Here is a 13,522-nt window from a genome sequence, read left to right on the forward strand (position 1 = left end):
TTTGTTTTTCTGTTATTTTACTTTTCTTTGTCAATGCATCTAAAAGTTTAATCATATAATTGTTTAAATCTCTTTCATATGATTGTTCGTAAATCAAAACCATTTTTTATCAGTGATTGTCTGTATATTTTTAGCAATTTCTGTAATTTCAGGTACCTGTTGGAAAATACCTTTTGCCAATTAGTCTGGGAAGTAACAATATTTTTTTCCTATTGTTACTTACTTTTTGCAGGTAATCATAGCCAGTGCACAACACAAAGCATACCTAGATATATATGTATCTGATGGAGTGTACAAAATTTGACATGTCAATTGTGGTTCTCCTTTACCAAAATGAATTTCAGTATCAAAAGTTTCAAAAGGTTACCTGATTGGAAAAACACCATTTGGAGTACATACTTATTTACTCGAAATTGTTTTAGCAATAGAACACAGCAGAATTGCTACATTGACCTCATGATTAATATAGATATTGCTCCATACAGATTGGCTGTATTTGACAAGGGATATAACAAAACATGGGAATTCTGAGAAGAGAACAAACAGATAAGAGATATTCAATCTGCTAATTTGATTTATTCTTAAATACCATAGGAGCATATTTTTTATCTTTTTTCTCTGATTATACAGATATTGGCATATGGCATATGTATTGTTTGGGATTTATATCACCATAACATGTATTTTAACCATTAGAGGGGACAAAACTTTCTTTAAATTGTATTTGTACCATTCTGACCCAAATAGCTTCCATCATCCTGAGAAAGTAACTGGCAAGTTGGGAGAGGAATTGTTCAACATTTAACAAGAAAAACAGTGTTTTCAAGGAGATAACTCTTATAAAGTGTTTGGTCAGTATTTGAAACAGAACTGGTAATATCTGTATAAAACATTTTAACTGTTTACAACCTTTTCCAAAGTCCTATTTAAAATCAAAAGCTATAATAACCTAATAATCCTCAATGCTAGTTTTGCACTTTGTGAAACTACCAAGAAAAAAGTGTTTGGTCCTCAGACATTATTCCTACAACATCCATATCAATCAACTAATTTTACTTCCGTAGTTCCATTAATGGACTTACATAACAGTATTATTAACTGAAGAATCTTCTAAGTCATATGATATACACAAAGAATCAGCCTTTTTTTTTATTATACACTGAATTCACCATGATATAATACTTTTATTTTGAATTGGAAAATAAATTATTATTAACACACTATAACATATGTCCATTGATCTGGTTACTCTTTATTATCAGGATTTCAATCCATGAGTATTTTCCACTTGATAATCTTCAAAACTTCAATGATGAAAAGACTTCTGGATATTTCTCAAAGAATCCCTATAAAATTGAAAGCATTTAATGAAACAATGAATTTAAACTATTTTTTTCTTTACTGACTTTTAAAAATTAAAAAGTTTTACTATCCAATCACCTAAATATTAGTATAGTATTTTAAGTTTTGGGAAAAAAACTCAAGATAAAATTCCCACAAAACACATCGATATATCTGTTGAAGAGTTAATCAAAACCACACCAACCTACATCTGCAATGGTCTCTCTATTCACCGTGTTATGATTGATTGAGAAATAAGCATCTCTGCCTTAGCTGTTTATGGCAATGGCTACATTATAGGCAGAGCTGCCACCTCATAGAACCATTGGTTCAAATTACTGTTGATGGAAGAAAATTTGCTACGGCAAATCTGCAGATCTAACAACTATCCAATTTAAGATGAAGACATTATCACATGATAATAGATGAAGGCATGAAAGTGATATTCAACTGTGCAATACAAAATATGAAATGTGAAATGTATTCAATACATTGTTATTCATTTTTATACAATTAAATACAAATCTTCTTACTTACCTTGTATAAACAAATAGCCTGAGATACACTAGAAGTACAGCACATCTCTCTTATAGAGTGCATACTTAGTTGTGGGGCACCAATGTCTATTGTTGGTATTCCTAGTTTAGCTGACATGATTGGTCCAATTGTAGATCCACATGGCGAGTCATTTCTTACAACAAAATCCTGTAAAAGATATAATTGTACAATGCCATTATAGAACAATGACAAAAAAGAAATATAATTTGTTTCTTTTAACAAATTATAATAACTCAGATTTCAGAAAGATTAATTTATAGTTTATGTTATCTTTGTATCTTTGTATGTGTGTACGCATAGTTTTTAAAAGTGAGCAATTCATCAGCATCTAAAGACTAGCTAATTTAGTATACTATTACTGAGGTATTACAGTTTTTCCCTTGCACTTGCACTGGGAGGTTGTCAAAGTTTCATTCTCTAATTTTTGTGCTATTTTCACATTTCCTGACTGGTGTGAGAAAAATATTTCTCCTCACTAGTGAAAACTCTGTTCTCGGCAAATGATTAGTCGAAGTTTGATTATGCGTCTAAATGTTTTGTTTTCTTCTGAATTTTCCTATTGTGACGTCATGAAAAAAGGCGACCATGCCTGATGACGTCGCATATAAAGAACACAAGTTTCTGAAAATCTTTGAAAAAGAAGGATAAAAATCATTAGAGAAACAGATTCCTACACTATAACTCATGTATTACGATATTTCTCCACTCTCTACAGTTAAATTTTAGTTATTTAAAGAGGACGGCAAGCCTCGCGCTTTAAATAATAAAATTTAACTGTCTCGAGTGGAGAAATATCGTAATACACTTGTTGCAGTGTAGGAATCTATATTTTTAGCATAGAAAACATATTCAAGATTTTGTTTTTTTTTTTAATTTGAAATGTCATGACTTTCAATAGTCAAGCAATCATTACTTATGCTATTAACCACTTATTCTGGCCTTGGCAAAAAGAACATACAAGAAAGTACAACATAATAATCCATAGCTGTTACTTTGTAAATAAGTAAAATTTTGGAATCAAATGATTACTTTAGAACCCTTGTTAAAGTTTCTTTTAAATAATGAAAAAATATTCTTGAGTTTGAAGGTGGGAATATTTTGCCTTCTTTGTACTATTAACCATAACTTTTTTTTCATTGCATGTTTTCCAGATTTTAGTTTACAAGTCTACTACAGAATTTTAATATTTTCCAATAGCACATACCTGTAATGGACATCCAGATTTTAATGCTATCTCTCTAAGTATAGTAGTAGTTATAGCTGTTGTAGCATACCTCTGGTTGGAATTAAATTTTAATACTATTCCCTATAATAATGAAAACGATCAAAGCAAATGGTTCAGCAATAGTGAATAACATAGATTTTAATACTATTCCCTGTAACATACCTGCTAACCCTCTTCACTTGTTTTGAGTGGGTTTTCGGTGCAAACAATGAAATTTCAAAAATCTACCACTTTTTGATCCAAACACACCCAGGAGTATAGAAATTGACGCTTTTAATATTTTCACCTGGAATGACCAGCGTTTGTAAACTTTTGAAAAATTTGAGTGATTTCTGTAATTTACTTCTTATTTTATTTCGATATAACCTTTTTTTCTCCTATTAGTTCAACAGAAAAAAAGTAACTTTACAAAAATGTATGCTGCTTTCGAAGGTAGATTGTGAGGGTAAATGAATGGTGACTCCATCTTTTTATTTTATATTTCTGTTAAGTATAGATAAAGTTCATTTGTAGAAAAATATAGCAAAATCCTATATTAAAATTAAAAAAAAATTATACCGGTGAGCCACCTTAAATGAAAGATTCACAATTTTTACGACAAATTTCACTTGGTATTAAATAAATCTTATTGCACATCAAGTTAAATCAACTTTTTGGTTTCTTCTGGCAGTCTGTACAATGTTTGAAGGCATGCTTAGTGTGAAACAACCAAATCAAAATATGAACATGAAAATTTACCCTTTTGCAGAAATGAAAAGTTCATGTTTTAATAATCCCAATGTGAAGAAAGAACAATATTTTGCTTTGTGCAAATACGAAGTAAGAGGTGCACTACAAGAAGTATGGGACTACTCTGCCAAGTTTCGTTATATTTAAATGCAGGAGATTCGTAATCGTCAGAAAACCAGGCTTATAGATAAATATGAAGACAAGTAATGTTAATATACAGGAAAATAAGGATACAGTAAATTCAGAAATTATTGTCTGTATTTATTATTACAATTAATGATAAAAGGACAAAAAGAGAGATTATTAATTGTGATTTTAGAAACAGCTTCATACATACATATGCATCAGATATCAGAATGCATTTTCTAATTATTGTGATACTCACCCAGCTGAAATATTCACAATAATCAAAACCTTGCAATAATTTCTGAATTCACAATACATAATTCTAAGCTTTTATACCAACCTTGTGAAGAGCTGCTTGGTGATTAGTTTCGTGTTTATCGCTGTAAAAAAAAAAGAGAATTTCAACTTAGCTTCACAATAGGCCAAAAAAATAATCAGATTTCTCAATGACAGACTAAGGACACAATAAGGTTGAAACTATTTTGTCAAGTATCAGGTACATATTATAATTAAAAACATTAAGCAGAGATTTGAATGAGGTTGCATTTTATTGCTGAGTAAATTAAATTTTTTATAGAGATTCAGTTGGTATCTGGAATAAAAAAAAATCTTCAATTAATAGTTTGCACAAACAAACCAATTTTTATGTGAATGCAATGTATAGATCAGAAATTTATTCCTGTCCTTTAGTGAATAAAAAAAAATTGATTGAAATAAACAGTATTTTGATATGTTTTGAATAAACTAACGAGTAATTAGGATGAACAGCGTGAGCCTGATCAGCACTAATCATATAGGACTTTGGAATGGCTTCTTCAAAAGCTGTCTGACTGCCACCACTACTCAGACGACGTAATACAAGTTCCTGTAAAGTTGATGCTGCACCCTGGGCACTCTGTGATCCAACCTGTTAAAAAAATTGGATTACCCCTTAAAATTTATTTAGCAATAATACATATCAAATGATAACAACTGTTTGTTTCAGTTCTCTTATGTCTATGATATAGCTGAATTAGTCCTTGAAGATATTAACATAGTGCTATGAAATAAGAATACTTTTTTAAGGCTTTGAAAAAGATCTAATGTGCTAGTCACAATATAAATGATAAATGGTAATACAAGGCGGCAAGAATAGCAGAGTAGGCTCTGTTAGGCCAAATATACTAACCTCTTCATTATCAAACAAACATATCAGTCTGATGTTAGGGTCTGACTTCAAACTACCATCAGTTTCTATCAATGCCTGAAATGAACAAAGAATATCTTAAATTTGACTGTTAGGTATAAATGACAGAATTGTTTCTTTTTATCTAACTTTATAGGGTTTATGTTATTCACTCTGTGATTAAAACCTTGAAAAACTGATGATAAGAAAAACAACAATCAAAGAAACAGTTTCATCAGTAGTCTTTTCTATAAATCACAAGAGCTTAAAAAATAATATTGGATGCAATTTTAATCATAGGAGTACAATGCCAGTTTCATTTATCAGAATGACTGCAAAAAGAAAGATTGATTTAATCAAACTGGGATAAATGAAATATTGTAAACATGTGCTTTCATTTGAATTTTAGTTCAATTTGATAAAAAATAAATAACAACTACCTAGTCAGGCTTTTACTTTGTCACCTTAAACTTAAACAAATATGTGTGAAAAAAAACCTAAAATTTACCAGGTTTTAATAAAAAATGATACTTAACACATGTGTATTGCCATGTATTTCTAATTCGATAAAAATCACAAACCTCTACAGCTGTGTATGCATTCAGAAGATTGTCAAGACGTGGAGCAAATATAAATTCATCCAATGCACCACCTATAGCCTGCAACATAGAAAGTACATTATAAAGAAGAAAAATAACAGTGACAAAGAGAGACTGAAAATTCCATAAGTATAAGCAATATTTTTTGCTTTTTGTAACAATAAGTGCAAAATGACAATTTAAAAGATCAGGCCTTGTGGTCATAAAAAATATGAGCATGATTATTGTATTCTGACTCAGAATTCAACCACTCAAAATACTAGATTTGGTGTTTTAATCACAAAATGTTTACTCTGTGTACTGACCCAGATCCATGATCATAATGAAATGGCTAAAACCATTTCCATAAAAAGAAATTTTCGCAACCTAAATTCCAATCTACCATTTCGGTCATGGACTTGAAGATAAAGTCATGTCTGGCAAGTATGATCACTTCCCCACCCTTGGCGTGGTTTGTTTAACAATTAGAACCTATATCATCTGTAAAACCATATTCAATTCACCAAGGACATAGAAAAACCACTCAATAACTTGTATAAGTAAGTAAGTGAGTAGATCATTTAGTAGTCACATGTGTAGCATGAATAATATTACATAATCAAAATACAATAGTTAATTTAAATTACACTTGGCCCTTTGGAACTATAAGTCACTTTAAACTTTTAAATAAGCAATCAACAACAAATGTTTGATCTGACAAGTAGCCTATTCACAAGTGTTTTAAAGACTTCTGATAGGAACAGGCGAACTAATTTCCAACAATTTACTTGAACAAAAATTAACAATGTGAAATCAAGACTAGTTTTATTATTCCAAATAACCCTCTAAGATTAGCTAATATCTTACTTTTCTGGCACTATTACTAAGATATTGTTTATTTGAACATCACTTTCATTGGTTGGAAATAAAATGCAAGACTCATTTATTTTGGAACAATAATATGTTATTTGCAATTATACATGAGGTGGAAAGTTTTGAGGCTCAAAGTTTCTGTTAATAATGATAGATAAATTGGCCTTCCTGTATGTATTATCCGTTTGAATAACCCTTTCCTGTACTTACAGCTGGCTGAGTATCTGCTACACAAAGTTCAAAGTCCATCATTTGGTCAGGTGAAATTTTCAGTTCATCACATATTAGCTTTACTAAGGCAGGCTGGTGTTTATCACACTGAAATAATTAAAAAAAGATATATGGGAAATAAAATAAAATTCTGCGAAAGGAAACTTTAAAAAACTAAAAAATGGTTGTGGATTCATGACTTGGATGCAAAGATTTAGTTCCTAATTTCAAATGCAATGTTAATGGTATGACACAAGTATTAAAATTCTTTAGGAAGCATCTTTTTGAAAGTTAGTACCGGTAAATACCTTCAATCAATCGAGCAAGGTAAAGAAAATTTGTTGTTTTACCATTTGGAAAATCTGAAATTATTCTTGAAATGTAAACACAATTTAAAGGGAAATCAAACATTTTACAAAAAGTAAAAAGCTGAAGATTGCCTGAATCTATAGAAGAAATTGACTGCATAAAATAGCTATGTTCAGTCAATAATATTGCTGAAAACTGATTTTTAAACCTAAAAAAATTCTTAATTTTCTTAAATGTGTCCACATAGTGAAGTGCACATTTTCAACACACACATATATAGGCTTAAGTTTAAAACCTATAGAGTATAATAGAAGGAAATTAATTGGACCCAACAATCATGATACTAAAACCTGCATATGCATCTTATGTAAACTATAGCAAGAAAGGAAACAACATAAGATAATCCATTTGGTAAGAGTACATACAAGTAAAACAAGAATGTGTCCATTACATGGATGCCCCATCGGCACTATCCTTTTCTATGGTCAGTGGACCATGACATGGGGTAAAAACTCTAATTTGGCATTTAAATTAGAAAGATCATATCATAGAGAACATGTGTACTAAGTTTCAAGTTGATTGAACTTCAACTTCATCAAAGACTACTTCAACCAAAAACTTTAACCTGAATCCATAATAATGAATCGATTTACAATCAAAAGATAGTACAAAAGATCAGATATTTAGTCAATGAAGAGGTATGTACAGGTATCACAATTCAAGACTGTACTCTATGACTATGAGACCTTACAACCATACAGAATATTGTTACATAACATATATAATTATCTACCTGTTTTTCCTGCCCTTCAGGTTTCTTATTATCTTCCTGTTTGTCCCCTTGTAACTCTAACTGTACAGAAGTAGCTAGTACTGGACATCTACAGAGAATTAGAAATAATAAAATGTCACAGTACAATAAAAACTTACAAAAATAGATGAGGTATTAAAACAATCATCATCTTGTTTGTTTGTGTCATTGGGTTACGGATACATTAACATGTACCAAACATATCTTTGCATTCAGTATAGATAAAACAATTGCTTACATAACAAAAGGTACAAAGTCTCAAATGACCAAGATGCAATAAATATGGATTGTTTTTGAAAAGCTACATAAATGATGATGATACTAATATTTGATATGGTAGTAAGGATATATACTGATTTCTGCAAATAAGAAAACCTAAACAAAACAGTCGCTTATGGCTAAACTAGAAATACTAAAAAATCTTTAAATGTATACATAAAGTGAGATGTACATCTTCAATATGCATATAAACATGTCTGTGGCCTTTTATAGTTGACAAAACAGTATGGGTTTTTCTCATTGTTGATGGCTGTATGGTGGCCTAAAATTGCTTACTATCACTTCATATTTACTCTGATGGATAGTTGTCTCAATGGCAATCATACCACATCTCCTTATCTTTATATTACATGAAAAAATGTGCCCAATACATTAATGATTTAAACATACACTTGTGACTCTTTGTTTGGTCCAAACTTTTCATTATGGTCTCTCATCAAATGGATAGCTATATGTGGTACCCTAAGTATAGGTTTCTGTATATGAACCAAACGATGTTCTATACTTCCATTGTTCTGAAGAGAGAAAACAAATATTGGTAGAATAAAACACAACTGAAATAGGTTGACCTTTAAAGTTATGTAGACAGTGCTCTTTAGTAAACATCTTATCAAATTCATTTATTTTTTAATGAATTGAAAATATTTGGTACAAATTTGTATTTTCAAGCTTATATTTAAACAGATCAATGCACTAAATTATGAATTCAGAATGCAAATCACTTGATAAAAAGTTCTGTTAAACAGATAAAATGTTGCTAATTTGAGAATAAAGAAATGAATCAGTCTTTAAGTTTTGATACATATTTAATCCTGCTTAACTTAACTTAAAACAGATAATTACACTCCCTTATATTTTTAAAATACGTATCATAGGTCAAAATAAAGAAATTCTATCCATACCTTAACTAGAACTCTACCTCCAACAGTCAAGTCTCTATCAAACCATGTATGCCAAATACCACCTCCATAACATTCCACACCGACCATGGCATAACCAGATTTGTTGGTCTTAGATTTAGGTTTTACCTATCAGTTTAAAAAAAAAACTCTATATGTTAAAGATAAAACTTTTAAATATCTGATGATGTAATCATAATGACATAAGTTCTGCATTCCTTGTTTAAAGGTAAGAATCATGTTGAAAATTCTTACTTATTTTTAAGTAAAAACTACACAATTATTAATTCATACATAAAAAAAGCATAAAGAGAGAAGAACTTTGTATATATATGCTAAATGATTCATGCCAATCATGTCAGTCTCATATACATGTAACACAAATAATTTTATCACAAAACATGCTACTGCTCACTCATGATACCCCTGTCCAAATACTTGCCAGTAAACAGAAAGTGGTCGAGTGATTTATCAGAAAACGTATCACACGGTATAAATGAGTCATATAAACACTGAAACCAAATTTCAGAAATCCTTGTAATGTAGTTCCTGAGAAAAATGTGCAGAAAATTTTCAACTTGAATGTCATGTGTAAAATGATGTAAGTGTTCGGTAAAGAGGGAGGAGTTGTTGAGTAATGAATCTGAAAATTGTGACGAAAAATATTCATGTGTCAGATGGACAGACAAAGGTGAATCAGTATACACCCACTTTTGAATTTTCAAAATTGGGGTATATTAAATTAGGAAACACTTCTGCTATCATAATTTCATGCTCAAGACATACAGTAAAAGGACAGAAAGTCACAGCACAAAAAGTCACGGACACCATGAAGCCATTTTTAGTTCTAAGCCACTTTGACAAATTGTTTACCAATCAATTATTGGATCATTATTGGGGGGTTTTGTTTACGAAATATATTTTGTTAACCAAGTTGCTAAATATATATTAAAGTTCTAAGAAAAATATAAAAATGTTTTAAAAAATAAGTCTTGTCCTTTTTACAGAAAAATAATCTTGAAAACTGAATTGTGATTTTGTTTTGTCCTGTGACTTTCAGCTCTTACTTTTAGTCCTGTTTTTTTTCTGTCCTACACATAGAGAATTACAACACACTCATCATAATATCAAGTTTAAGTAAAGCAGACAGTTTTTAAAAGAAATAACACACCCAACTCACTATCACACACAAAATGTGTGCAGCAAAACTAAAATTTCTTAACATAAATGTATGATAAACTAGTTGTAACATTTATCTGTACAAGTTCTTTTACTACATTAAAATCTAATTTATACAAACCTTCAGACAAGGACTATCTGTATGAGCACCAACAATACTAAACCCATTTCCTGGTTTGAAATTTCCTCCAACAGCAAAGGCAATTATGGTGGATTGATTTCTTGTCAGGAAATACTGAAATTTATTTATTTTTTTAAAAAATCAAGTTTTGCTTTATTGAAATTTACAAATAAAATGTCATACCGTAATTTTATTGACATGGAAATTTGGTATGGACTGCAACTCTGTGATGTTTTCTGTTAAAGGAGTAGGTTCAGTAAGACCCCTTTTTGGCCCCAAAATAAGCAGTTTTACAAAATTGTTAAAATGTAAACCTTTAGTTATTTATTGGGCAGTAGAATGCTTCTGCTACATAAATATGGGCTGTTTTTGACAATACAATGCACATATATCCTGTACTAGTACCATTAAGTCATGCTAAATTACTGAAAACCTCATAATTCTAGCATTTTAGTTAAATTTTAGACGGTTTTCGTGTAAAACGAAAGTGGCCGCATTCGTGTTCATCCTTAATATTGAAATGTAAGTTGTATTTTATGATAATACATAACATATATAAAGGTTGAGGATGAACACGGATGCGGCCACTTTCATTTTTACCAAAAACCATCTGAAAAGTGACATTTTTCGGCATATGAGGTAGATTTTTCATATTTGAGCTTGAATCGGATCGTTTTTAATGGCTAAATCTGTTAAAATCTTTCACATAAACTAATTAATTCAAATAAAATAGACACTTAAGTGTTTAAAAAGTGGTCAAAATCTTTTGTCAGATGAACCTGAAATTTGAGGCCAAAATCGGTCCTTACCGGACCTACTCCTTTATTTATTGTATAGACACCTGTCTATTAATAAATAAGATGTGGTATGACTGCCAATCATGAGTGAATGAGACAACTCATACAATTATAATTTCTTAAAGAAAAGCGATTTGGATCAAATTAGGTACAAAACAAGAATGTGTCCATAGTAAATGGATGCTCCACTAGCACTATCATTTTCTATGTTCAGTGGACCTTGAAATTGGGGTCAAATTCTTATTTGGCATTAAAATTAGAAAGATCATATCAAGGGGAACATGTGCACTAGTTTTAATCTGAATAGACAAACTACCTTGACCAAAAACTTCAACTTGAAGTGGGACAGACTGACAGACAAACAGATAAATGAATGAACAAACAACAAATGAACGAACAAACAGATGCACAGAATGGAAATCATAATGCCCTATATGGGGCATTTAGTAATGTTAAATTTATGCTGCCTGGCACTTCTTTTTAACTTGGAAAATACCGGTACAATTTTAATATAGTTAATATTTCTCCAGTGTTTCAGAAAGTTTTTACAAACAACTGTGTTTGTTATACTATAAAATAATTTTGGTTTGTTATAAACCTTATCTAGAACTGTGTTTATTATACAATAAAAAAATGTTGGTTTGGTATTACCTTATCTAGAGGTTGTATTGCCCATGTTGTTTGTTATACTATAAAGTAATGTTGGTTTTGGTATATACCTTATCTAGAGGTTGTATTGCCCATGGTGTTTGTTATACTATAAAGAAATGTTGGTTTTGGTATATACCTTATCTAGAGGTTGTATTGCCCATGGTGTTTGTTATACTATAAAGAAATGTTGGTTTTGGTATATACCTTATCTAGAGGTTGTATTGCCCATGGTGTTTGTTATACTATAAAGAAATGTTGGTTTTGGTATATACCTTATCTAGAGGTTGTATTGCCCATGGTGTTTGTTATACTATAAAGTAATATTGGTTTTGTTATATACCTTATCTAGAGGTTGTATTGCCCATGGTGTTTGTTATACTATAAAGTAATGTTGGTTTTGGTATATACCTTATCTAGAGGTTGTATTGCCCATGGTGTTTGTTATACTATAAAGAAATGTTGGTTTTGGTATATACCTTATCTAGAGGTTGTATTGCCCATGGTGTTTGTTATACTATAAAGAAATGTTGGTTTTGGTATATACCTTATCTAGAGGTTGTATTGCCCATGGTGTTTGTTATACTATAAAGAAAAGTTGGTTTTGGTATATACCTTATCTAGAGGTTGTATTGCCCATGGTGTTTGTTATACTATAAAGTAATATTGGTTTTGGTATATACCTTATCTAGAGGTTGTATTGCCCATGGTGTTTGTTATACTATAAAGAAATGTTGGTTTTGGTATATACCTTATCTAGAGGTTGTATTGCCCATGGTGTTTGTTATACTATAAAGAAATGTTGGTTTTGGTATATACCTTATCTAGTGGTTGTATTGCCCATGGTGTTTGTTATACTATAAAGAAATGTTGGTTTTGGTATATACCTTATCTAGAGGTTGTATTGCCCATGGTGTTTGTTATACTATAAAGAAATGTTGGTTTTGGTATATACCTTATCTAGAGGTTGTATTGCCCATGGTGTTTGTTATACTATAAAGAAATGTTGGTTTTGGTATATACCTTATCTAGAGGTTGTATTGCCCATGGTGTTTGTTATACTATAAAGAAATGTTGGTTTTGGTATATACCTTATCTAGAGGTTGTATTGCCCATGGTGTTTGTTATACTATAAAGAAATGTTGGTTTTGGTATATACCTTATCTAGAGGTTGTATTGCCCATGGTGTTTGTTATACTATAAAGAAATGTTGGTTTTGGTATATACCTTATCTAGTGGTTGTATTGCCCATGGCTCTGTCTCCCTCAGTTCCTTGTAACCAGCAGCTACCAAAAGTTTCTTTGTCTCATCAACAACTGTTAAAAGATGTGTAACATTATTACTCAAATTCTCAAATGGATATGAGGTAACCATTCATGACACAAAGTCAGTACATGCAGAGCAAAAAAACACACAAAAAGTAAAAGAGCTGCATTTTTATTGCTGATCTTCACCTCAAAGTCACAGTCCATCATTAAGATTCATATATAATGTTGTATTTGATGATGTAGGTTTGTAACGTAAAGTTAATTCCTGTTTCTTCTTTTTTCTTCTTGTTTTCAGTGTTTTTTTTCTCCTCTTCTTGTTTTTGATGTATTTGTTTTTAGTAAACTTTATTGAAAATTTCGACTTAAGAAAAATTCTGAAAATTAGCAACTGCAAAAGCACATGAAA

General features: G+C 30.6%; 1 protein-coding gene across 2 annotated transcripts in view; it reads right to left on the reverse strand.

Moving 5' to 3' along the window:
- The window catches only part of LOC139512884 (aspartyl aminopeptidase-like), a 17,528-nt gene continuing 4,006 nt past the window's right edge, over positions 1 to 13,522 (reverse strand). The window contains exons 3-16 of one of the 2 annotated variants that reach the window (XR_011662356.1): positions 13,076 to 13,164; positions 10,404 to 10,517; positions 9,107 to 9,232; positions 8,595 to 8,719; positions 7,908 to 7,995; positions 6,806 to 6,913; positions 5,726 to 5,803; positions 5,148 to 5,222; positions 4,729 to 4,886; positions 4,320 to 4,359; positions 3,104 to 3,205; positions 1,879 to 2,046; positions 1,029 to 1,346; positions 1 to 986 (exon numbers count right to left, since the gene is read on the reverse strand). Coding sequence is in view for 1 of the 2 variants with exons in the window: in XM_071300828.1 (XP_071156929.1) it covers positions 1,299 to 1,346; positions 1,879 to 2,046; positions 3,104 to 3,205; positions 4,320 to 4,359; positions 4,729 to 4,886; positions 5,148 to 5,222; positions 5,726 to 5,803; positions 6,806 to 6,913; positions 7,908 to 7,995; positions 8,595 to 8,719; positions 9,107 to 9,232; positions 10,404 to 10,517; positions 13,076 to 13,164 (1,319 nt within the window). In the remaining variant the exon portion in view is untranslated. Of the gene's footprint in view, positions 1,347 to 1,878; positions 2,047 to 3,103; positions 3,206 to 4,319; positions 4,360 to 4,728; positions 4,887 to 5,147; positions 5,223 to 5,725; positions 5,804 to 6,805; positions 6,914 to 7,907; positions 7,996 to 8,594; positions 8,720 to 9,106; positions 9,233 to 10,403; positions 10,518 to 13,075; positions 13,165 to 13,522 lie in introns of both variants that reach the window. The other variant, XM_071300828.1, reaches the window with a different exon arrangement.

This window comes from Mytilus edulis, chromosome 2, assembly GCF_963676685.1.
Source record: "Mytilus edulis chromosome 2, xbMytEdul2.2, whole genome shotgun sequence".
In the NCBI taxonomy this organism is placed as follows: Eukaryota; Metazoa; Mollusca; class Bivalvia; order Mytilida; family Mytilidae; genus Mytilus; species Mytilus edulis.